Below are 27,334 nucleotides of genomic sequence, written 5' to 3'. Positions count from 1 at the left end.
TTTTTTAAATAAAGTTATAAAAACCATATCAAAAGTTAGATGCAATCAAATGATTTTAAAGTTGAAGGTTAGCAACGCACATTTCCAATGATGATAAGCAAAATTTTCTGGGTTCACAGTATTCATAATATCTAACTCATCTTGATTATTATGTACACGATGAGGTCTTCTAATCAATTATATATTATACTCGTTCTCTTTCGAGTTATACATCAGTGTATATGACACTTGTATGAGTTTTAGAGGTAGGTAGGTATACCGAAATGTTCACCACAGGACATTTCGCCAAAAAACATAGGTTCAACTTAGACAAAACCTTACATTAACACCTACATAATATATTCTATGAGGCTTTCTTTCTCGGTGCCACAGACCGGCTACGATATATCTCTGTTTATACATGTATATGGCCTCAATTACATGCCATTTATAATACATTTATTTATTATTAGACTTTATTTATGTACACGAATTAGGACAGCGATAGCAATCAAGTGCGTGGACGCATACGTTTATATATCATTGAATTAATGCCTACATAAATAAGTAAAGAACTTTAAAAACAAGCATTAAATTAAATGGTATACCATATTAATAATGATGCACTGTACAGTATATACCTACCCCAAATCAGAAATCAAACAGAAACTTGAATAAGTATGTAATTAAAACGCAACTTGTACGTAAAAGTTTACATTCAAACTTAGAAAAGTCCGTAAAACGCACGTATGCTACTGTAATTTTAATAATATTACTATTTTGTATTCTCCGTCCACGCACAGACTGCTCCAAAAATCAATCTTCTATTAATCTGTATTCGGACGAGACTGTGCTTCAAGCGACTAAATATGTGCGGGGAGCGGGGAGGTGGGAGCGGGGCGTGTACGTACAGGGTCCCTTTGAACACGCTGTATCATCGACACTACTACTGTTTAAGACACTATGTGAATTGCCTGTAGCTTGCCTATAGTGCCACCACACCGCCGTTTGACTTTGATCATAGATCATAGTCAGAATCCTATATTCTCGTATATTTCACCTTAATTTATGTTGTAGTAGTTGTAGTATGTCATAAATGTTAATTTATTCCTATAAGCTTGTTTATATAGTTTTAAATATACATGTTTTATATTACGATTAGTTAATGTAGAGTTTATTATTAGCTATTTTTTCTATAAATCGCCATAACCAGCAAAAGGCAGCAACATAAAATCAAAAATGATTAACGGCTAATGTAGCCCCACTATTATTATAGGAATCTTAACAGGGTTCTTCAATAATCTATTTGAGAAAATATGAATATTTTTGTATCATAAAAGCATATCTTGAAACTGCAATTAAATTCGCTACTGCGATGATCTTTTACAAATATTCGCTATGCTTTCTAGAAAGATCAATACGTGCAATGATATCGAACAGTATTCACTCAATCCCATTTATACACAATGCCTGCAGACTTAGTCATTTATTGAGAATTCACATAACATGGTATCTGACTATTATAATATGAAATTTTTACACCACGTTGCTTAGACTTCTCTTAAATGTAAACTATCTTCGGTCACGAAGATATTACTAATCTAACGCTAAGTAGGTCGACATCATAAAACATCGTCAAAGTCAAACGGCAGACGGTGCACACAATAACATCGTATTACCAGTACATCAATATATTACACGAGTTGGAAGCCCAATCCTTTGGTATGTCCAACTAATCAAAAATTAACAATCGCACAAAGCATTAAAAATCTAAAAATTGCAAAATATAAATAAAAAAATATTAATTTTATCGATATCGACAAATATATGATGATCGTACCGCACTACTGCGCGTTAAGTATCTGACTGATCTGTCGTATATCCATAAAATCAACATTCGCCAGCTAGCAGCTACAAAAAGGCACGCCAAAATAAAGGAAAATAAAAACAAATAAAAAATAAATTAATGAAGAAATGTGTTTTATTCAACTCTTATCTCTTGAAATAAATAAAAACTTTCATGAACAAAAAAAAATGATATTTTCGAAACGCTACATAAAATAAAAGCGTACGTATTAATTCACTACAGCAATAATTCCGAAGATCATTCGACATCTTATTCAATCACATAAACAAAGTGCTACCTCTTAATTTATACAACAATAAATTTTCCCCTGAGAATATATTTTCATCGGTTCAACTAAATAGCAAACGTACGACTGATGACGTATTCGACGACAGATGCATGCCACGCGATGACAACAATAATATAAACATTCAATGTGAAGCTGTCAACACTGCTCGCCCGAGCCCAACCGGTAAACGCGTGTGCTATTTAGCTACACCATAAACAATTGGAAATCCATACAACTTTTGTGAACTTAGTCAACCGAAGACAACAATTATATTATATTTATATATCATGCAATGTTAACGTAGCGTCATTGATAATTATCATATTACATTGTGAAATAAATTTAAATATTACATTTTTTTCATCGACAGACATGTCTCTATATAGTTACAGTGTTAGCAGTAGGCGCTACGTGGTGTGAGACAACAGGTGTGATGATGGTACGCACTCTCACGTATGCTCACTGCTAACAAACGACTAGTCGTAATCAATATTTGCCCCGAACGGACGGCCTACGATAACGCACCGCAACACCAACTCTAGAATGATAATGGGCTTCAGAAAAGCGCGGTTCCACACGTCGGCGTGAGGCGCTCATCATAACGCTCACCGTAAACAAGACAAACATTATGTATAGGCAATATAACATTTCGACGCACCAACGTGGCCCCAGATATAATTCTTTTTTTTTCAACAAAAAACAGTCTACTTATAACTGTTACAAACAATCTTAATCCATAACACATAGTCATGAGTGGCGTACAAAATCGATATATGTATCACATTCCAATCCCTCTTCGACTAATGCTTAACAAAATCTATACATAATACCAGTATATAATGTGTATATATTAGTTATTTGAGATATACTTGTCGCAAAGATTCCGCAAACGGTTCGCGTGTAAGGGGAATGGCGCGGAGTTATCAATATTTCATATGGAAGCGGTATACTGTATAATTAATTGTTCGTGTATTCAGTGTAACACTAACGTCGACGAGACTCAACATCGCAAAATCCCTGCGACACATAAAACTAACCAATCATAATGGCGGGCAAACAGACCCACTACAGGTTCACTATAAAACTAACCTACTTTACACTTAAATCATTTTAGGAATACAAATCAAAATATCAACACAAAAAGATACTTCGAGAGCAACATGATTTTTATATTTATAAACACAATTCATACTATATAATATATGTTTGTATATGAAGGGTACAGGTTTACAAAATGGTCGTCACTAAAATGAAAATCTCGAGAAATTAGTTATACCTAGGATATTCCCAATTTTACAGCTGTATATAGTTTAAAAACAATAGCGTAGTACAATAGCAGTTTCGTTCGTTTGTTTACATTATAAAATAATGTGAAAAATGTATATATAATTGAGTTTAATTCCTGTACCCGTCACATAAGGTCGAAAACAAAGTGCGGGCGGACGGTTTGTGCATTGTGAGTGGCGCGGGCGGTGCGCGCGGCTACCCGGCTCGTTACATCGGCCGTATAACAACGCGTAGCGTACGGTTCGATGCTCGACCATTCATCATCTGCCCGCTGACTACATTCGCTGCTCGATGACAATGTTGCACGTCGCTAAGTACAGTAGGACGATTATATAAGTACATAATACTTACTAACATTTTATAATAAGAAAATGTTAAAGGCACGTTAAATAAACGGTGTGGTCGCAATATAAATCTAATTCTATACAAAACATAATGTAAAAAGAAACAAGGAAACGCAATAAGAACATCTGCGAACTTTACATACCGATCAATTCCGTATATAAAGTTCCGTACATGCTTACAAATTTATACGTTACTTGCTATAATTCATTAAAATTCATTTTTTCTTACCTGTTCCACAGTAGGAAGATATATTCAATAAAATGATGTCAATAGATCATGTCAAATAGTATGTCATGAAAATATTAAATAAAAATATTATGTACAAAGCAATTCATATTTTATTATTATAATTATTTTTTTTCCATAATGTTTGTTAACAGCAAAACGCAGGTAAGGAAAAACGAATTATACGTCGGATGTGCGGAGTGCGTCTACAGCGAGCGTCATTCGACGGGACCCGATGTTGTAACAAACTGACAACAAAACATTACTGGCAGAAGTCTACATCAGTTCTGCGATGTACTTATAACCGTAAACCCACTCTAGTCAACAATTATTAAACAATGAGATATGTCCAATTCAAAATAATATATGTACCTTCCTAATAATTTCGATATCAATTTTATAAAAAATACATTGTTCGATGCTATTAATAGCCCATGGACTACAACATTAGTAGCTCTAATACTACGGACCTGTGTGCGGTTGGATAGGCCGTGTTTGTGACCAACATGCGACGTCGCGTCACCGCTCGTCCACGTATCTCTACTAAAAAGCATGGCAAAAGGTATAAAAAGAACTAATATCATAAAGACTAGCGCATTCTTCGGGACCAAACGCAAAAATCCTCCAAATATAAACATCAAATCAAAATTATAATAATGGAAAATGAATAATATGAATATGTCAAACGGTTCAATTCAAAATGGCGGATTTGTGCGTTTGTCCTGACGTGCACGTGTGTAGCGACAGGAACCTCATTTCAAGACGTAATCTAACGCACATGCTACATGTGCGACGAAACAAATTGAATCAATTACATCGTATTGTACGTATCGTTATATACGGATTTTGTACTGCAATCATTATCATATTAGATCTCATTCGCTTCGAATAATTTAAATTTTATTCACTACAAATCGTACGAATGCGTCGCCGATAAAATAAATAGTTTAACACGAGGCGGGGACCGTAGACAGTAGATACCAATAAATAACGTACGTTGTCCCTGCACAAAGCCGCTGCTACGTCTCTTAACACATTATAAGATTGTGATAGGTATCGCAATGCCACGAACAAGGTTCCTCACTGTTCTAAAGGTACAAGCTATTTTAACATTGCAATCTGTTTAGGAAACATATTTTATTGTATACAAATATAACGTGTGGTGCAAACATTTCACTTGGACAGTTTGCTGATTACTCGGATCAACGCCCCGTTTTCGTCCTTCAGCCGCTGGTTCTCGGCCTGCAGCGCTTGCTGGTACTGAAACGTGAACATTCGACAGTCAGCACGGGCCTCGGACACGTGTACGCTTGCACGACATGGTTACGTACGTGCGCCGATGCGAGCGATATGTATACAGCGCAGGCCAGCGTTAATGTAACGATGTGATGCAAGTTATACCTACCGATGTCAAAACATACTGTGCCAGCCAATTATTCACTTTGCTTTACCATACATTGCCATAACATGCAAATTGAACTTGGAACGGATGAAAGTAGGTGAACAGTAAAACATTAGCTGGCATGTAGACGAGAACCGCTGCGGCACGGCATTTGTATTGTAAGAAAATAATAACAAGGAAAGTGTAATAACAATTAAAACAAGATAAATGAGAAAATAGAGAATTTTTAAAACACTGGTCACACGATCAGTGCGTAAATGGAAAGTGTATATTATGTTCATTAACGTAAGAGAACATCAAAGTTTTGATAGTACAAAAATGACACGTGAAATATAAAAATATTTTAAAGACCGTTTCTAACTAATCTGTGCAAACGAACACACACGATAACTATAATATCTAGAACGTATTTCAAAATCTAGACACAAGGGGAGGGTAAGAAAACCAACAAATACTAATTTGAAAACTATATTCGTGTCGCGCAAGAAAACGCGCCACACTCTGAACTATAAACGTCGCAATCTCAAAATATAGCAATGTTACAGATACGACCGAGGTAAATTTTAGATACTTTCTTGTATGCATGTTATAAATGTATATATTTATATGAATTATATGATCCTGTGGTCATATACGTGTATACGGTGTGGCTTCAGTTTTATTCCTACGTTCCAAATAAATTTACCTTAGTCGTATATGTAAAATACTAAAAGCTATATCACAATATGTACAAGGAGCGCAACGCTGTGTATGTTAGGATACTTCCATACCTCCAAAAGCCTTCAGCATATATTGTTCGATCGTTCCCATTGTTTATAATAATGTCTTGTGTGCATGTGTATTTGAGTCATTATTTGATTTTTTGTATGTGAATGGTATTTGTTTAATGATATAATGGACGTTTCCGATTGATTCAGACTTGTTGTAGCTGTAACGGACATGTCATGCAACACACGCTAGCCAACCTTATGCGCACGTTGTGTTTCATACAGGCTCCAAATTACTTGTTCAAATGCCAATTTTTACCATCTAAAGCATTTTTATACATTTACTTCTCTCCTCATACAACTGTATATACCACAACTATATGGAAGTAAGTCAAATAAATTTAAAAAATCTATAATGACCAAAGTATGTAACCTTGGGGAATAAGCCGGGATAAACCGGGACGCCTAATACAAAGCAATACAATAACAACTCTTCGTGGGATATGTAAATATATCATCTAAATTTGTGATTGCCATTAGTTACTTTCGTAGCTTTACATCAGATAAAACACAACGTGAAAATCGCCCGTACGCAGTGCACGCGCGCACATAAGTGCGGACGTACCGAGCGCAAGTTAGACACGTATAAAAACATGCTCGCCAACACACTGTTAATGAAGATTATTGTGGGGGGCGCGACAGGTACGGACGCCGTGCCCGACATCCGCCCCGGCTGATCGGACCCACTCGCTTGCTACTATCATCTAGCCATTTTACAGCATAATTAAGTAAATAAATAATTATAGATTTTTTTTTAATAATCACTAAACATTAAAAAATTAAAACAGTATGCGATTTACACTTCTTGAAATAAATGACTCGATTATAAATATACCAATACGTGCAAGCATGGTAACGGTGCTACAAGATGATGTATGTAATATTTACAGTTTTTATTTTGTTTATTAAAATCTATAGCTTGCACTCACAATGTAAGCTATGTATAATAGCACGGGGTTGTTAATTGCAACAAAAAAAAAACACTTCAAATCAAGCGAGAGAGCAACGATCGGCGCTGAGGCGGGCGCGCGGCACTGCGTCGTCAGTGGCCAGTCGCGGGCGCTCAACAAACGTACACATTTACCTATTTGGCGGCAGAGTTGGTCAGTTTGCTCACGACCCGCGTTAGGGCACGATTCTCAGCCCTCAGCCTTTCGTTCTCGGCTTTTAGTTTTTGCAATTGCTATAAAACATCAACATGACATTATATAACTTGCGGCGGAGGACGGCGCCATCTTGAAGTCCGCCATATTGTTTACTATCAAACAAGCTCAACGGTTACATGTCTGAGTTTTTATTTAACTGTCTAAATATATGTATTTGCAAATATATATAATGTGTCGTGTGGGAAGGGTGCTGTGTCCGTTATTAAAGACTAGTGAATAGTAATAAATGTCACCTTTAGTTCCTCCTCCATTTCGGATAGTTTCCTCTCCATGGCCCTCTTCTCTCGTTTCTCTATTTCAGATAATGAATTCTGATTCTGAGAACAAAAATTATTTCAATGTAATTCCCTGAAAATCATGTACAAATTATGACAATTATAAATACGCCATAACATGGAATAAAAATCAACAATCCTAAAAATTCGCATAGCTACTTGACCCAACAATAAAATTTGAAGCGACACTTTTTTGTACAATTCTTGTTCCAATAAACAAGAGCAACATTTCAAACGCAACATTCGGCACATCGCTGTGAGGCACATTCGCAGAGCTTCGTGCAGCGGTTTCCGTGAACCGTCGCACAGGCAGCGCGTATGAAATTTGGCAGTAAATACATCCAGGTGTGTGACTCGCGAGCCAATCTGTCGACTGTCTCGAACACAATTAGTGTTGCACCGTGGGCGGAGATTAGTCGAATATTTGAAATAGAGTGTGTAGTGACGCGTGTGATATGTACAATAAGACATTTGGTGAAAAATCTAGCGCTCAGCAATGATGCAAAAATTGCGTAAACAACTTTTGAAAAGTATGATGAATAAAAAATGGATGATGAAACTGAAACGCTGCCGATGATGGATAAAGCGTGACGTATTTTTCGTGATTACATGAGTAATATGATGTGAAATAAGATCGTGGTTAAAAGCTAGGACGTACAAGGGAGAGTCAATATCAAAATGCAAAACAAAGAAAATTTGGAAATTAAATATTTAAGAATGTTTATCCATTAGTGATAAAAATGTTAAGGTAGGATATGATTGTTTAGCCTATGCAGCGATGAAAGCAGAGATATTACGGGAATAATTGATTATTTCCACGAATATGTAGAAAAAATGTAAATATTAAACAATCCAATAATTTTTGCTTGTGTTTTATTTTTATTGCTCCGGTTTATCGAAAACCCATCCCGAGTTCATATCTAGTAATTTCACGTAACATCTAACTACACCATTTGACTGTAACATGTTTAATAGTATTAATAATTTGAATATATTTAAAAATACGAGCAGTTTAGCGTGTTTCTTTTTAATTATGAATCAGATACATTACTGAACGTAACAAAGACTTTCTATCATACCCGAATTCGAATGAAAGGAATGATGAAATTTTATGAAATTAAATACAATAACACAGAGCTAATATTTTGTTGTCTTCCTATCAATATCCCCATACAAAGTTTTAACAGCACTAAATACCACTAAATATCAATCCCTTAACCGAATACCATCACACCTCCACCACCACCACCAAAAAACTGTATTGACCATCACTCTACAACGTCTCTACCGCCTTAAATATAATCGTAAATTCTTACAATTACATACACCATCATCATCCTGCAAATATTCAAGTGTTTATAATTGCCGTGGAGAGTGCACAAACAAATTCATTTTTGTATAGAATTGAACTACCCGATTTCAAATTATTAACTAGAACAGCCTACAGGTCTCAATAATCGGCATCGAAGAGGCAAGCAGAGCCGAACCAACATACAAAATAAATGCTAGCGTTTCCGCGTGCTTTGATTCTGCTAAGTCGACGGCGGACTTTAAGAAGCAACAGCAATAAAATTCTTCACGTCAAATGTGTCAAATAAATCCATCCATGTCATTAGATGGTATTGCGTTGTCATACCACTTGTGTGAGCCTGGTGATGGTGGCGCGCGCCTCACGCAGCTGCTGCTCGGAGGTGGCGAGGAGTGCGCGTAGGCGGCGCACCTCGCTTGCGGACGCCTCGTATAGCGTCTTGTAGTCCCGATCTTCAGACTCCTCTGTGCGCTCGCTGCCCGACTGGAATGGAGATGAGGAATCAGCACATGCTATCGTATATGGAATACGTTTATGAGATGGGGGGGGGGGGGGTAACCTGTTGGATAGCAGTTGCCAATGTTTCTGTGACATCTGATGGAGTTCATATATAATTAGTATTTCTTAGGCACCATAGCTGGATGATTTATTTTTAAAAAACATAAAAATATCGTCCGATGTAAAAAAAATATGTTTGTCCCAAACGATCGGGTTTTCTCTCCAGCTCTGTGCAGTTTTCAAAAATAAATTCAATATAGTGTTAATAATAAAACACTGTTAGGATTAGGAAGTTATATTATCCTTTACCCAATTATTAATGTCAATTATATTAATTTCGAATTAGTGTATATCTCATCAGCAGCGAATTTTCGGGACAACCACTGCGATACCAAAGCTATATTTGATACTCAGAATCTTTCTTATCCTGTTTTATTTCGAGGAGTTGGTGCATCTTCGATGTACAAGGTCAAACGATATTTTTAATATGTTGATGTCATACTGAACGCAACACAAAAAAATCATCATAATCCTGATTGATTTTAAGGAGTTCCTTCTGCATCTTCGAAGTCTAAGGTCCTCTACCAGTATCATTAAATGGGACTATTCCGAAGCTATACGAAATCCAATGCAAAAATAAATCATTAAAATCGGACCACCGTTTATAATATTATGGCTGCACAAACAAGGATACGAAGTATAAATAACCTCTCTTCTTTACAGTTGGTTAATTAAAACAATTATTTTTAAAATTCTAAATTCCCGTCGTTGCATCTTTGAGCGCAAAGAAAATATTTCCGTTGGCTACACGTTAATTAAAGCTGAATGCAACGTCAAGTTTTAATAATGCATCCTCCGACTTTGATGAAACTCTACAGTACCCTCGTACTGTATATACGTAATACCCTTGGCAGGAATTTACGCACTGTAGTATAGTACATGTATCGAGTAAGTTAACGTGTTTAGTACCTATTAGTTAGACGATACCACTACTCAAAAAAGACACGTGCTGCCGTTTTCCATACGTCTTAACATATGCTTCTCTATGATTACACGATTTACTATTAGAAATTTACACGCACACACGTTCACATTGTAGTATTTTAGTTCCGAATACACTAAAGGGCGCTAGTAAAATATTCATACAAAAATTAACTTAAACAAAACTATAACGTTAACGATAGTATAACGCGTAAATTCGTGTTAGGGATCCTGATATACCCAATTACGTGTGGAATAGTTAAACACCGTTTCCTAGCTATCTTATGAGATAACATATTCCAGTTGCAAGTGTCTGGTAACATAACACCAGGTGACACTTGTCTTGTGGGTATCACTGGCGACCAGTCCAACAGGTACTTCTGCTTTCGTGTTATGATATTTATTTGGGACGAGATCAAGTGCAGATAGAAAATATAAGTATCTAGATTATACGTTAAATGATTTTTATCGTATGTCTGTGTCCCATCTAAACCAATTATCAGATTGTGATGACTTTAGTAAGTGGTTTAGGCTACACATGCGGAAGATGCTAATGAAAAATAATGTCTGTATGTAAATAGTCTGCGCGTTTCTAACCTATCGATATGATTGTAACAAAAACTTTGTGCGTATGAAAACTGTTTAAATTATTTTTGTAGTTGAAGCCGCGAGCAAAATGTTTCGCTACCTGTTACCAATCACCGCATATAAAACCGATAAATAGATTTGGATGAAACAGAATTTGCAGTGGCAAATATATAGAAGTGAGAACTGACCAAAGACATTAAATGTTGTATACAATAAAGATTCATAATGACGTTGAAGACTGCAAATGTGACTGTCAGAAAATGTATCTGTATTTTAATTAATTATTCCTTAAGGATATAATATTAAGGAATACGTAATTAACCAAATCGTCATGATAGCGATGTGTGCAAATAATTACACGTATCATTATTACACAGTAATTACATGTGCATATATTGCAGGGTATACATACGTATCCAAGCAAACCAATAAGCGAAAGCGTGGAAAGGGGCGGGGGGAAGGGGTCTTTCCGTAGAAGGGGTCTTGTCCGTTCGAGAATTCCGAGAAACATTTTTAAAAGAGCCATAATTATCAAGTCAGTGAGTACACGGAAGAAGTTCTTAGCTAAAGACACAGACCCCATCCGGAAAAGTGCACAAACTGCTTCATTACACTTTATTCCATTTTAAATGGAATACGCCGCATATCGCAACACATTTTCTTAACTTCTTTGAAAAATGGATACGAGATATTTTTGTTTAACTGCTGGCTAATGCAGTCATTCTCTCGAGGATTTAATTGTGAGATAATGATGAAAAGCCACATTGGGAGTTGCTTGATCCGAAGCAGATGGAACCCGGGACCTTCGTATTAACGTCTCACAGACACTAAACCAATGGAGCTAATCTCTTAAACTATTTACAGTTATAATTTAAAAAAAAAAGAGTTACTACTCATAATAATCCAATGACGAATATTAGTTATATCAGTGACACTAACGTTTAGCTTGCGCCTAATTAAAATGAACAAATTGTGCCAAAAACAATAAATATGTACTTTACAAAATCAGCAACTACGAAATAATATTTGTCATGTCAAAAGATAAATTTCCCACTTATTAAGAGACATCTACATAGATTGACTATCTTTACATTTTTTGATTGTTGCCTATTATTCAGAACACAACTCATGTGAGTAAGTAAACAATTCTACCAAAGATGACAACAAAATCGAGCTTATCGTACATCGTAATCATTCCCAAAACATAATCTCAGATTATCGTTTCTTGCTCGCAACACGATTACTATCTTGAATGTTTATAACACGTAACATTGTGAAAATGTTTACCTCTAATACATGTTTATTCGAGAAATCAGATTTAACGCGTTCGTTTGAAAATACACCGGTGTGTAGAAAGCAAACTTTGATCTTATTTATTTACACGACCATTCGTAAGATTCCATCTCAATGCGAATATTGTGATAAAATATAAGTTGTCATACGAAATACATACACAGTATCCATCCGAAGCCACCGAGGTGAGGCTGAGGGAGCGCGATCCCATCCCACCGACAGTATCGAGCGAATTAAGAGATCGCGACCGCTCTTTGTCTAGGTTTCCCACTTTATTTGAGCGCGATTTTCTCTCGGGTCGTAGCGGAGGCGCCTCTGCAGGAGGCTCCGGGGTGATCTCTGGGGGCGCCTCCTGCACCACTTTCGCAGGCGGCACGGCTTTAGGTTTAAAGTTCTTTTGACTCGCTAATAACTTTTTGTCCAACTTTTTTAGCACTGGAGTCATCAAATTGAGAGAGCCTAATGTAGCACCACTCAGGTACACACCACCGTAGCCTGAGCTGGTGCCTCCGTAGATGCCGAGATTGGAAGCGGGCCGGCCCAGTCCCACACTGTAAGGGTTGTAGTTTCTGTACGTGCTTGGAGTATAGTTCGAGTAATTGTTCGCGTATGGGCTGTACTGCCCGCCGAGCACGGAGCCCAGCATGCTCGGAGACGAGCCATAGTGAGTCGTCAAACTCCTCGGCCGCGTCGAGTACCTATCTTGCTTTCGACTCATTTTCGATCACATTTCACTCATGAACAAAAAGAATATACGCGCGAGCGCTGCGTCCGGCGAAAATACACTGAAAGCTTTCTCGAGTAGTAGTTCGATTGAAAATATTGCACTAGCGGAGGCGGCGAGGCGAGAGGATCGCGCGTGCGAGACACCGGTGACGCACTGAGAGTAGCGAGAGCAAGCGCGCTCGAGCCGCGGCCGCCGGCACCACCTGTGACTGCGGCGCGGCGGCGCGGTAGCGCGGGAGCGTCGCCCGGCGCACCACCGCGCCACCGCCTCGCCCCAAGGACGCCGCGCAAATACAGATTCCGATCCCCTGCTACCGTAGATGCGCCCCGTCAATCCGTTACCGGGACCCATCACCGCTGGGCGGCGGGGCGCGGAGCGGCCGGGACACGCGCACCACCCGCGGCACAGGTACGCACGCGCCCACTCTAAATATACCTATACTTCCATAAACAATATCATGTATATATAATATCTGAAATAAATAAGGTACACTAGCGAATTATATCACCTACTACGTAATCGCCGAAATAAAACTACAATAATTATAGAAACAATTCATGAGAAAACCTATTTAATGTATAGAAACAATTCATGAGAAAACGTATTTAATGTACGCGCCACGCGCCAATGAACGAGATGTGTTACGCTTTTTGTTATCTCTAAATATAAAATCTATTTTCAAGTTTACGCGTGTCCGTTTCGAAAAGCGGTGACCCAAATTCTGAGTTGTTTGTATCGTGCTAATATACGATTGCTTGACTGGAATCCGAACTGGCCATCGCGGTTGTCGTGCTATAGGTGCGGATTCTGTTCCAGATTCTGTTATAACAAAACACTTTGTTTATTATGTAGAGTGTAAACTGGCACGCGAAACTGGAAATCTAGTACGCAAAAATGGATCACAATAAAAATGTATTTATTTTATTAAAACAATTTAGCAACATGACCCGTTTAAGCTTTTCCTTTAATTCCTGTCGAATACATAAATTTATAAGCACGGGCCGCGCGTCGGTCGCGTCGCATTTTGTGGGCGAGCGATCCGACGTCGACAACACTGTCGCGACCGTCCCACATTGTGAACGTTGACAAAGCACATATAAATCGTGCCACTATTGCAAAATTTAAAAGTTCATTAGCTGAGTACGTTGGAATGCTTCGGTAGATGATAGTGATCATTATGACACATAGAACCAATAATTATTTTTTCACTGACCTTCAAGCATCAATTTATTATTAACATACACTAAAGTGATGCTATTTACACGCCTACAAATATCTTTGAGAATGTAGTCCTGTGGGTAGTCCTTTCGACTCATCTAAAACCCTGTTAGGTAATTTAATTCCTAAAACCCGCTGAAGCTTACGTATATAATGTTACCAGGCCATATGGCGGTGGCGCCATCAACAGCAGTGGTCGGAATAATAACATTTCAATACCTAATAATGGGCTATTGTTCGCCGAAACTACCGATTAGTAACGCAAATTGAATTATATCTGCTTCATAATGTTGTCCCATAGGTAGTCACATTAATTCAAACATATTGGCACATAGCTATTGAGTATAACTTTTTTTCGTAGTCATCGGTCATTCTTTACACTACCCTTTTAGCTAAATAAAATTTCACGTTACAAGACACACAATATTTTAAAAGAACCATCAAAACAAATAATCAAATAAAATATGATCATATGGGAAAAGCAGTAAAAACGCAAATCAAACTCCATTAACTAAAACCCAAACAAAATAATAAATAGTTTCAGAAGATATGCGGTAATAATAACGATTTCCCGACTTATAGGTACAACATATAAGACGAGAAACAAGAAGTAGGTAATCACAGCGGGACGTGACCACGCTTATACTCTGTAAAACAGCGCCGGTAAAATGTATTACAGGCTACAATTTTTGCATGTGATATTGCTTTGTTTCAGATGTATTTCACAGACATTTAGTTAGGTATTTTTAATTTTGTTCTTACCTCTGTAGAAAAAGTGGAAATCTCTTCTCACGAGTAATTGCACCGAATCCTTACAACCCATAAACAACTCATCGTCACGGTTGATTGGTTTTCAACTTACTATCGCCTGCAATTTTCCCAAGAAATCCAATTTGTAGCGTCCGTACTCTCAAATATTATTTGGTTTCACAGTATTTCAAAACTCATCCTTTGCAAAAGTCCCAACTAAGAACTTGTTTAAACTATGAAAATGAATACTGCACGGCTTCTGTGGCGTATTGATGTTACCGGCAAACGGAAATGGAACACTATCTCAGATTTCCGGAGAGTTGTTTCTCTTGTATTTGAGTTTGATTTGTTTTACCTCGCCCGGGGCTTCATGGTCTTCCCGTACCGAGCGCCGATACGAGAAAACAATTTTACAGTAGCTCCAACTTAATTTCAAATATATTCGGAATAATAGAATTATTCGTGAGGCAATTTAAATGAACGGCAGGGGCGCAAAGATATCAGCAGTATATGCTCTCTCAGAACTATTGTCACTAACATGACAATACCTATGCAGTCCTAATTAATCAACACAAAGTACATTAAAATATAATAACAGGTCATAATATTACTAACTAAATCGTGTGAAATATACGCAACAAGCTAACCATAGTTTCGTGTAGGTGTTATCCGTGTGTGAAGCGGCGATGGTTTTAACATCTATCATGTTTGAGACAGATTTAGATCGCTGTGGAAACTGAATGATCTTTATTTAGACATGCGTCTTTCATGTTTTGACATCAGCTCGAAATATAACAGCGTGTACTGAATCGGAAATGAATAATGCAGTTAACAGTCACGTGCTTATTATTAACCGTTTATTTAAGTTTCCTTTTTGAAGGGCAGTTTTAGATAAACGAGAAATTTTTATCTAACAAAGTATCATGTGCCAGTAATATGAATGTTCGACACATGCATAAAATAATTTGAACACACGAACATGGGTGTTCGATTTTCTTCAAAAACGGTAGTAAAACTAACCAATAACAAAATTCTACATCCCTTTGAAATATGCCAAGAAACCTAAAAAATATCACAAAACCGTCATGCCATCGATACTACATTGAAACTAACTAAAATAGACGAGTTGTTACTTAGGCGACGATGTATGTACGACGTAGAATATGACTTTCATCACATAAAATTAGATTTCGTCTTTGATGTGCGACAGGTCTTGTTTGTTAGGGTGTATAACCTAGAATCAGGGCGCGGACGGAGCCGTCACATTTTGTCTGGAGTGATCGACAGTTTCGGCTAATTAATGACCGGCCCGGATTTTTAGTGGTTCGTTTTAGGTTTTTTTTGTTGAAAAACCTATTTGAACAGTGAATTACATTCACATTTTAACTGATAAAGATGTTGAGTATTATCTATTAATATTTCATGAATATAGAGTAATCGTCCAGTACATTAAGAGTAATAATATAAACACTGCTCAACCGTCGTATCCATATGTCGACTTTGTAAATCATACCAACACGTAAAATAAAAAAATCGAACCCACTTCCTCACACGCTCAATGCACAATGAAAGATGAGTTACATTAATGATCAGGCAAATATATTACGTCAATCTCGGATGTAAAACTAAAATAACACCACTATATTATTTCGCAATTTTAATATCGTATAAAATAATGTAAATTTACGACGCGGACGCGCTTGTCTCTTCCATATGACAGTTTTCCAGCTTCCGCTGACGTAGCAATTATATTGTCGTATTACATTAATAGGCTTGCTCCATGTAATCATTTCTTTTTTATATTATTTAAAAGTGTGTCAGCCAGAAGACGTGTTAAACTTTTTGAAAAATCACGGCGCGTATGACAAAAGTGATAGTCTAAACTCGAAACCGTAAGAACAAAATAAACTCAAGACTCCTTTTAATATTTCAGGGCAAAACATTTTCTTTGTTCAATACAGTGTGAACCTGATGTCATCCACTTTCTGTACTCCTATAAGCAATTAGTTAACATTTAATAACGCTTAGTTCATTACCGCGCCAATACTACTATATATTAGCCATTTCCATTTCACTTTATTGTTTCTTCTGCTATTACCATTCCAATAATGCAACGGAGCCTTTCTCATGCCAAATATCTAAAATCACCGCAATCCATCAAACCAACTATGCTCGAAATTCAAATAGAATATACACATGCGTATGAATCGAGCTTTACATTTGAATAATGTTCTCTCTTGGAACTCGTCCTTGGTTTTTCATTTTATGTTGGTGTTATGCGTCAGAGGAACTACGCGTGACAAGACGTATATTGAACATATTTTTACCAGTCAAACGTTATTCGGCCATCAATTATGACCAAATTACATGAAGCGAAATAAATATAAACGTAATTTGAGCCAACTGAAATTAATTACTGTACATTTATTTTAAAGAATGCTTAACTTATACAGAATACACCATCCTAATTACTAATATCACTATTGGTACCATTTAATATTATAATTTATTACTGTGGAACAAGGTTGAAGTTTATCATGACATCAAACAAGTCCCGACGTAATACAGACTAATTCCTTTCTCAACAGACGCCGTCTGGCTTTAGAATAAAAACTACTTATCTCTTGCGTCGCCATTTATATCTACATTATTATTCTTTTTAATGAAGCATAATGAAAAATATTTTTCATTTGCTCAGTACATTTTAATAAACGGAAATGAGATTCGCTCAATTAGCAATGCCACCGTTGCGTCTACAGGAATAGGAACAAAGGCATTTCTTAAAACAAAATACACTCAACATTTATTGTTATTTCTCGGCGGTTTTTATTTATTTTAATTGCTGTTTAGATGAGTTAGGTGGATGATACCGCCCCACTTATCACCGACGTGTCCCGGCGACGATTTACTAGACATTTTTAAATCCTGGATTATAGCCAATATTGTCTCTGGTGTTTAATTTATTAAACGCTTTTTAAACAATGGCCTGTACGCCGAAATTTCTTGTGTTTATAAATTTTCTGGACGCTGTTAGTGTCGCAAGTAGGAAGTGTGCTGATTTATATAATATAATTATAAATTACCTTGTAATGTTTGAAGTGACCGTGTCCGGTTTTGTGTGTCCGTTTGAATTTATTTATAATCACACTATAAACGTTTTAATTCGTAAGAGACAATTGTATGCTCATGGGGATTACAAATTGCATTATGGAGCATGTTTTTATAGAAAATACAGAATGAATAGTTATAAAATTTGTACCTGTTTGATATTATGTTAACCATATATTTCTTGAAATAAAAACAAATAATAATATAAAGGGAGAAAATAATAATATAAAAAACCGCGATAAAATCCGTTTAAATAGTTTTTAGTTTTTATTTCAATGTCTAACATTCGCGTAAACATAAGAAATCATATATTTCTTTCATCTTCATAATATACTTTAGTGATAAATTAGACAAACACGGGCACGTGCCGGCTTATAATTATTGTGACACCGCATTTGTTTAAACCACCACATTTGAATTTACATAAATGAGAATTCCTGGATGTCGCTGCAAACATATTATTATGAATGCTCTTTACAATATCTCAAGCTCAAAATTGTTATCACCCGTCCTGATTGCGGGGTGGCTTTCGAATGCTATCTCTAAGTCAAACAGGCCGCGATGTTAGTTATTTGCATGACGGGCGCGGTTCAAGAGCCGTAAGATATAATTTTAGATGGACACCGGCAAGTGCCAGGTTTAGGCATGACACAAACTCTCGATTTTATATCGACATTTTATCGTTCGCATTTAAAGAATAAGAGTTTGTGTCGGCGACTGTTATGTTTTTATAAGCACAAATAGTTTCATTTTATTTTATTTATTAAGCACACACCAACAACGTATACATCCTACACTGAAAATACTTATATAATACAATAACGTCTAATGCACATGTCTATTATAGGTATGTAAAACATTCGCTATCTCGCACTTACATAGTTAAATTAAAATAACATTCATAAATTGGTCTCAGGTAGATACATTTGCTAATTCTTTCTCTTTCGTTCCAAGTTAATATTAATCAATAATTTGGCCAATGATATTTAATCAATACGCTCAATAATAAATGCCACCTTCTCAATAAAGGTCTTCATATTACATTTGGCAGAACCATGTTAAGGAAATTGTTAGCGACTGGTAGACTGTGTGCGCAACGCCTAACGCGCGAAACGCCTGATGAGCTTAAAGTGGAAATTTTCTCACAAATTTGCTATTACAAATATTATGAGCTGTTATATTAATCTCCGTAAACCACTTAATTTGTTGTTGTGGTTCGTGTGTATAATCATCTTTGGGATATACGTTGAGAATTAAGGTTGTGGGAGGAATCCTACAAATATGATAAATTCCAAAAATCGTGTTACATAAGGATTTGACGCGTTTGCATATTACGAATTCATAAGCACTTTCTTCGAATACAGGAGGAAGATAAATACTTTGTATATAGAAAATATAGTCACTCTTCATATGAGTTTCGGATATCACGCAGATTATAACATTCACATATTTTCATAAACAAAACGGAATAAACTTATTTTTTTTTTTTATGTGTCGAATAGTCAATTCTACACATTTAAAAAAATAATACAAGACAATGATAGTGAAATTATATGTTCAATGACTATCTATCACAAAAAAGATTAAATTACGATCATTCTCATTAACAACTACTTTTTGTTTGAGGCTCCGCCTGCTATATTTTTTCCCTATATAAAATGTCCTTTCCAGGGTGTCAAACTATATATCGTAGCATAACCATACCAAATTTCATCGAAAATCTGTTGGGTAGTTTCTTCAGTGTTTAAAGAAAGAAACAAACTGTTTAGCTTTATGTAGAAAAAGATAAAAAACAACTAACCACAACGATTCCTCCTTTTATTGTACTCTCACAATAGTCTACTTAATGCCAGTTTATTATGAAAAACGTCCGTTTCACATTGCTATAAGGCACAAGAAAACCGTTCTCAGAATTTCAAACAACATTGCCAGTACATTGTTTGCACTTTCTTACACGTTTGTTGTTTTTCACTGAATAGAGAATTGTTTGGAATATCTGCTTTTAACATACTTCTTGTGAACTAAACAAGTTACGTGTGAAGTATGTAGTCGTAATTATATCTATTCTCGTACGGTTTATAATGCTATCTGTTATACTAAATTACATATACAGTTACTTCAAAAAGTTGTAGCCTGAATCGTTTTACTTGACGATTCAATCCTTTCTTTTGACTATAAACTCTAAACACAACGTGAACTAATAATAATATTTACTGCTCAAGCTCGTTTCTCAGATCCTTAAATGTTCAAAACTTCGATCTCTGTCACGTGTGCAAAAGAAAACTTATGGCATATTTTTTATTATAAAAATCTATAACAACTTCAAAACAACACATCATTTATAGCTTTAATGCACATCTCGAAATCATTATACATACGCTGTAAACGTATCATTTAAAGCAACACATGTTTATAAAGAAACACAGAGCACTCTTCCCTACAATGATTCATTGCCAGAGTATCTTCATTTCGTTTCTTTTTCAACGAGTCTCGAAGAAGGCGCAGTCATCGTTGGCGTATTTTCCCCTGTACGGGCCGTACGGTGATTCACGCGGTTATGACAAGTGGCGTTTATTTATACGCTCGTGTGCAAGGCCACGCGTGTGCGTTAAGGGCGCGTGGACCCGCCTAATGAGTTGTGCAACTGATGACAGGGCAGCGTGGTGTGGCCCTGTTTGAAAATGACGGTCGGTGGCGAACATCGCGGTGGACAATGGATTTGAGGTTGCAATTTGATTTATTTATATTAAGCGAAAAATACACTTGGAGTAAGGTTTGGGTATTAGAAGATTAAAGAAGCTATTTATTCTAATTTATAATGAGGGGGAAACGAAAGTGTTTTCCGAGGTTTTAAATTCTCAATCAACGCTATATACCAATACACAAAAACCATGAATAAACCTAACCTATGAATAAAACCCTTTAACAAGCAAATTACAAAGCTTTAATTGTAAAGATTTTCAGTTTTTTTAAAGCTTTTAAATTGACTCATTCCAGTAAAATGTCTAGCGAAACGGCTATTTAAAAATGCATGCTGACAGGAAACAGGCAATAAACCTTTCCACCTCATAAATAGAATACGTTCATAGGCAATAAGGTTGGACACGGTAGTGGTACCGGTACCGGTACCGGTACCTACATCATTTCTCACTTACTTAATCACTGCTCAATCCACTGAAATCTCTCGGAGTTAAATTATTCTATAGAAATAATTGAACCCAAGAATTATTAAAAATAATATTGTTTTCGTATTATGTTTGTTCCTGTTGAATTAGACACTGACACCAAAAAACTACGGAACATGCATACAAAATAATACGAATTGGTAAGAAGTTTACATTGCTTTAATTTTAATAACTTAACGCGTATAATTTTTATTTTTATTTTTAGTAGAGTTTAGACGTCGGATTTAATTTATTAACGCAGTATAGAATATAATGGATCTCAAAGTGATCACGGTATCAGTTGATAGAGGTGTGAGTGATACGTCGACCGGTAAACATCAGATGGCAGCCCTTGGTCACAGAGCGCGTCGGCAGCCGTGATGGCCGCCTGAAACACATTCTGTATTGTTCACGTGCGTCAATCGCAGAGGGCATTAAAACGGCGCATCTTTCTTGTGATTTTTAATGTTGCTCCAAGGTTTTGAGGTTTTATATGGTGATATAAAATGAGAAAATATTATATTTTGAACAATATGTGTGATAAAATGTATCGAAATAGCTTATGGCTTTTATAATGCTTTCACGGGAAATGAACGAAATTTAACTTTGTATACTTATATTCAGAAAATAATATTTTAAATTACTATTTTGAAATTCGGATTTACTAAATATCAGATTACATGAAAACAATTATTTGTTTATAACTTACACTAGGTCAATAATATCGGAGTGTTAAGGCGATGTAACGAATGTTTAATTTCCCATATTCGCGAATGTATATATCTGATTTTTTAACTTACACACACACATCATCACGCATTTATCCCCGAAGGGATAAGCAATGGCGCAACCAAGGCACCCACTTTTCGCCAAGTGTGTTCCGTCCCATGATATGATAGGGGGCGAGCCTATCGCCATATTGGGCTACAATTTCAGACTCCGGGCTGATACTAAGTAGAAAAACCGAAATATCACTTTGCCCGGACCCGGGATTCGGAACCCAGGACCTCAGAGCGCTATCGTACCGCGCATGCAGTACAGCTACACCACCGAGGCAGTCTTAATTTTACCCAAAATATTGTTATTGAACCGACTGAGTAAGATAATATTAAATTTTTGATCTATTACATTTACTTAGTAATAAGTCTGAAATTCAATTATTTCAATAAAAATAATAATTGTGATAAAACTGATATAACTGAAAAAACTACGTTATATTAAGAAGAAGTATTTTTTATAAAACTTTAAAAAGTTGATGCTTTTGTATACTTTTTTAATATGTATACCAAGATATAGAGATAGATATAGCACCTTCACCAAACACAAATACGCAAGCGTCATTTTACGGTCAATGTAAACTGTACTCGAGTGAGTAGACATCTAGTCACATTTGGTATTGCCATGCACAAAGCGAAGTCCATCACCGGGCAAATTCAATAGCCCGCGGGTCAATTGCGTGCCTAGTGGGACGTGCCCGAACCCCCCAGCCGACCGCATACTGTCGCCGTTCCATTTCCGCCACAACCGCAGCGCATTGTCTCGGCTGTCTATAAACCACTGCTGCATCTTGTTAATAACTCGAAGTTATACATAGATATGGATAATTTGGCAGTGTAATTTATTTGGTACTTGCTTCATTTGGTGTGCCATTTATATAAAAATAAAACATTAAACGACAGAAAGATTTTTCTCCCCATGCACAAACTGTTGGAGATTGTAACCTTCGTCGTGACTTATTATTTTTATATGTTCTATTTTAGAACTAATTGTATTTTGTTTGCCATAGTTACTTCCCTTTTAGTCACGTCTACATTGCAATTTTCTAAAGCCATAATGAGAGGTTCATACCTTGGAGTTAGACCTCCCAAAAGTATTGCAGCAATAGACTTGTCCTCTATGACTACATCAATATCCGCAAGATCCTGTGCGGTTGACATAACTGCGTTAATATATAGTTCAATATTTTTGAACTCTGATAGACCTCAACCTGTACAGTCTACGCTCCAAAAATAATCTTCGTCCTATTCCCTTATCTTCAAAGGCTTTTTGCAAACAAGTCCATGCCTCAGATGCAGTTTTCGCACATCTTATATGGGTTATCGCTGCACCTTCTACTGATAAGCATATCTTTGCTAATGCCTTTGCGTCTTTGCGTACCTTCTAGAGGCAGGGGTTGTGTCTCCATCTCGGTATCCACTAATTGTTTCCCATAAATCCTCATGGATAAGGTAATTTCGCATCTTGAACTTCCAAGTCGGATATCCATCTTTTATCCTCAAACAAGGAAATGGAAAAGATGTGATCGACGCAGGGGAATTTTTCACACTCGAAACATCTCCAGATTCATGTGACATTTTCAGACTATTACTATTTCCTAGTCACACAAAAATATATACAACTTTATTTTACTAAATAACGTGAAAAAACTAAGAACTAAGCGTTCGTGCTGATAACGTGTTGTAAATATGGTATATGTTCTTAGTAATTAAATAAAGTTAGTAAAAGATGTTATTGACATGAGTGTTTATTTCGGACTAAAAGGGAAGTAACTATGGCAAAGGTTCAGGATTTTCAGGATTCAGGTTGTACTAGACACATGACTTCTAGACGGGACTGGTTTCAGAATATCTCGATACAGAATCAAGGTGCTGTTACTGTCGCAAATGGAGAACAGATTAAGTGCTGCGGAATTGGAAATATTTCAATAAACACGCCCGAGAACGTGGTCAACAATATTAGTGATGTTGCTTATATACCAGATTTGAAAGCTAGTTTGTTATCTGTATATAAAACTGTTGAAAAGGGTTTTATTTGTGTTTTGATAAAAATGGATGTAACTTTTATAAATCTGATACTTTTAATTTTACAGGTGAATCTGTTGCTCATGCCTCGCCCTGTGGTGGACTGTACGTTTTAGTTGGTACTGTAAATGTTTGCGAGAATGTGGCGGATAATTTTTTGACACAAGATGTGCACTCTGGCTGTCAGGATAGTTATCAAATTTGGCATAAGAGGTTAGGACATTTGTGTCGTATAGGAATGAACCAACTGAAAAATCACAAGGTAGGTATAAAGTATACAGGAGTAGATAAAACTAGTTGTATCGCTTGCGTGGAAGGTAAACAAGCAAGAAAACCTTTCAAAAGGTTAGCGTTTAATAGGGCTACTTCCCCTTGGAACGGATCCATACGGATTTGATGGGACCGGTGTCTACAACTTCTTTTCAAGGAAATAGATATATGTTGACAATAGTAGACGATTATACGCGAAAAGTGTTTGCTTATTTTATTTCTTCTAAAACAGAAGTCAAAGATATATTTTGTGTGTTTCAATGTTTTGTTGAAAATCAGTTAGATAAAACAATTAAAGCAATTAGGACTGATGGAGGTAAGGAGTTCGTGAATAAAGAGTTTGTTGATTATCTTGCTTCAAAAGGTATAGAACATCAAACAACGACGCCTTATAGTCCTCAGCAAGTTGGAGTAGCGGAACGCACCCATCGTTCGGTTACAGAAAAGGCAAGAACGTTGCTAGCTGAAAGCTCACTACCGAAAGCATTCTGGGAAGATGCATTCCAAGTTGCCATTTACCTTAAGAATAGGTCTCCTCATCGAGCCTTAGGTGGACAAATTCCTTATGACAAATGGTATGGACGAAAAGGTGATCTTAGCCATCTAAAAGTATTTGGTTGTAGAGCTCTAGTCCATATACCTTCGTGTCACAGGAAGAAATTAGATGTCAAGGCACAGGAAGCAATTTTCGTCGGTTATTCTGAAAATCCAGGCACTTATATTTTTAGGGATCCTGCTAACCCACGAAAAGTTATTATATCCAGAGATGCAACCTTTTTTGAAAATTGCTTTACAGCGCTAAAGCAGAAGCAATCTGAGTCTGTCGCAGAGTCAGAATCTATATTGTTATTTGATGAGCAAAAGATTGATTCTGAGTTTGATCATGACTGTCAATTCTATGACTGTGATGAGAATATCAGCCCGGCGGCTGAAGCAACTTTACCAGTAAATCTAGAAAGTGCAAAAGAGTCAGTGACTCTGGAAGAGCGAGAGTCTCTCAGTGACTTAAGGCTGCCTAGTGTGGAAGAAGTGACAGCGAATTTGGAACAGGAATCGCACCCTGAGCGCAGATACCCTTCCAGAGATAGAAAAGCAACAATTTTTTATAAAGCTTACAATACGTCAATGGTAGATTCTAATGAACCTACGACATATTACGAAGCTACTCATGCCGATGATGCTCATAAGTGGCAACATGCTATGGTTGATGAGTATAGTTCCTTAAGGAAACTCCATACATGGAATTTAGTAGATAGACCTAACAAACAGGTTATACCATGTAAATGGATTTACAAAATTAAAAGGGATGCTTATGGTAATATTATCAAGTATAAAGCGAGACTCGTCGTCAAAGGTTTTCATCAAGTTGAAAGTGTAGACTACAAGAAGACGTTCGCACCAGTGATTCGTCATTCTTCCCTCCGCACGTTGTTTGCGATAGCTGCAGATATGAAGTTGAGAATGAAGCACTTAGATGTCGATACAGCTTTCCTTAACGGAGATTTAGAAGAGAAGTTTTCATGGAGCAACCTCTTGGTTTTATTGAAAAGGGTAAAGAAAACAAAGTTTGTTTATTGAAGAAATCTCTTTACGGTCTTAAACAGGCACCGCGAGCTTGGAATAAAAGTTAAATGAAACGCTTTCTAAAATAGGTTTCATAGGAACTCCTTCCGAACCTTGTGTGTATACTAAACTTTTGGTAAAGAACTTGTAATATTAGGAATCTTTGTTGATGACATAATAGTCTTCTTTAATTCTGATTTGACATTTGACACTGTCAAGAATGATTTGTCGAAATATTTTTCATTAAAAAGATCTCGGAATACTGAAATGTTATTTGGGACTACAAGTTGAAAGTGATTCCGAGAGTATAAGGTTGAACCAGCGAAATTATATTCTTTCTATATTAGAAAAATTTAATATGAAGGATTGTAAGGCCGTGGATACCCATTAATTAAAAAGAATATCGAAAAAAGAATGGATGGTCAAGTCGGTGAGTCTTATCCTTATCAAAACTTAATAGGATGACTCATGTATCTAGCGGTAAACACACGACCAGACATCGCTTACGCCACGAGCTATTTAAGTCAATTTAATACGTGTTTTACTAAAGAACACTGAATGCTGCTAAAAGGATTCTGCAATACCTAAAAGGTACCCTAAACTATTCATTGGTTTACAGGAAGAATAGAGAACCTTTAAAGGGTTTTTGTGACGCAGACTGGGCAAACTGTCCAATCGACAGAAGGTCATACACCGGTTATGTTTACAAGTTAAGTGGAGGTCCAGTATCATGGGAATCCAAGAAGCAACCTACTGTTGCGTTAAGTTCGGCCGAGTCAGAATATATGGCATTAGCGTCTGCCACGAAGGAAGCGTGTTACTTACGTCGGTTTATATACGAGATAACAGGTATACTTTGTTCAGTTAACTTAGCTTCTGACAGCCAAAGTGCCATTAATCTTGTTCGAAATCCTGTACACCACAGCAGGACGAAGCATATAGATACTAGGTTTCACTTTATTAGGGAAAAGGTATCTAATAATATTGTTAAGTTAGAATATATAAAAAGTAACGATATGCCTGCTGATGTACTAACGAAGGCCCTCGGACCTCTAGCACACAAACGATGTGTAGTTAACTTAGGTTTAGAAACTTAATTATTTTATTTGTTTTGTTTCTGTCACAACTGCGATTAAGGGCGGCTGTTGGAGATTGTAACCTTCGTCGTGACTTATTATTTTTATATGTTCTATTTTTAGAACTAATTGTATTTTGTTTGCCATAGTTACTTCTCTTTAGTCCGAAATAAACACTCATGTCAATAACATCTTTTTACTAACTTTATTTAATTACTAAGAACATATACCATATTTACAACACAAACTAATCGAATATTTAATGAATCCCGACTTGACTAAAATGCCTACCAGAATACAACAATCGACACCTGATCTATGACGCCAGCGACAATTTTCAAAATGGCGGATTTACCGGACAACTCAAACAGGTGTTGTAAAAACGTCGTAGTGTGAGCAATTACACG

The 27,334-nt window shown here is 36.5% G+C and overlaps 1 protein-coding gene across 4 annotated transcripts in view; it reads right to left on the bottom strand.

The window, feature by feature from the left end:
* Nucleotides 1–1,942: 1,942 nt before the first annotated feature.
* LOC115439943 (protein phosphatase 1 regulatory subunit 12A) overlaps nt 1,943–27,334 on the bottom strand; it is a 95,609-nt gene continuing 70,217 nt past the window's right edge. For 2 of the 4 annotated variants that reach the window (XM_037443807.1, XM_037443808.1), the window contains 5 exons: nt 9,218–9,373; nt 8,908–8,919; nt 7,540–7,623; nt 7,225–7,323; nt 1,943–5,231 (listed from right to left, as the gene is read on the bottom strand). In XM_037443807.1, the coding sequence (XP_037299704.1) occupies nt 7,225–7,323; nt 7,540–7,623; nt 8,908–8,919; nt 9,218–9,373 (351 nt within the window). In that variant the 3' untranslated portion in view covers nt 1,943–5,231. The remainder of the gene's footprint in view (nt 5,232–7,224; nt 7,324–7,539; nt 7,624–8,907; nt 8,920–9,217; nt 9,374–27,334) is intronic. The other 2 variants (XM_037443804.1, XM_037443806.1) reach the window with 2 other exon arrangements.

This window comes from Manduca sexta, chromosome 27 (assembly GCF_014839805.1).
Source record: "Manduca sexta isolate Smith_Timp_Sample1 chromosome 27, JHU_Msex_v1.0, whole genome shotgun sequence".
In the NCBI taxonomy this organism is placed as follows: Eukaryota; Metazoa; Arthropoda; class Insecta; order Lepidoptera; family Sphingidae; genus Manduca; species Manduca sexta.
The sequence above is the reverse complement of the archived record's forward strand: the minus strand, read 5'-3'. Positions and strand labels throughout refer to the sequence as shown.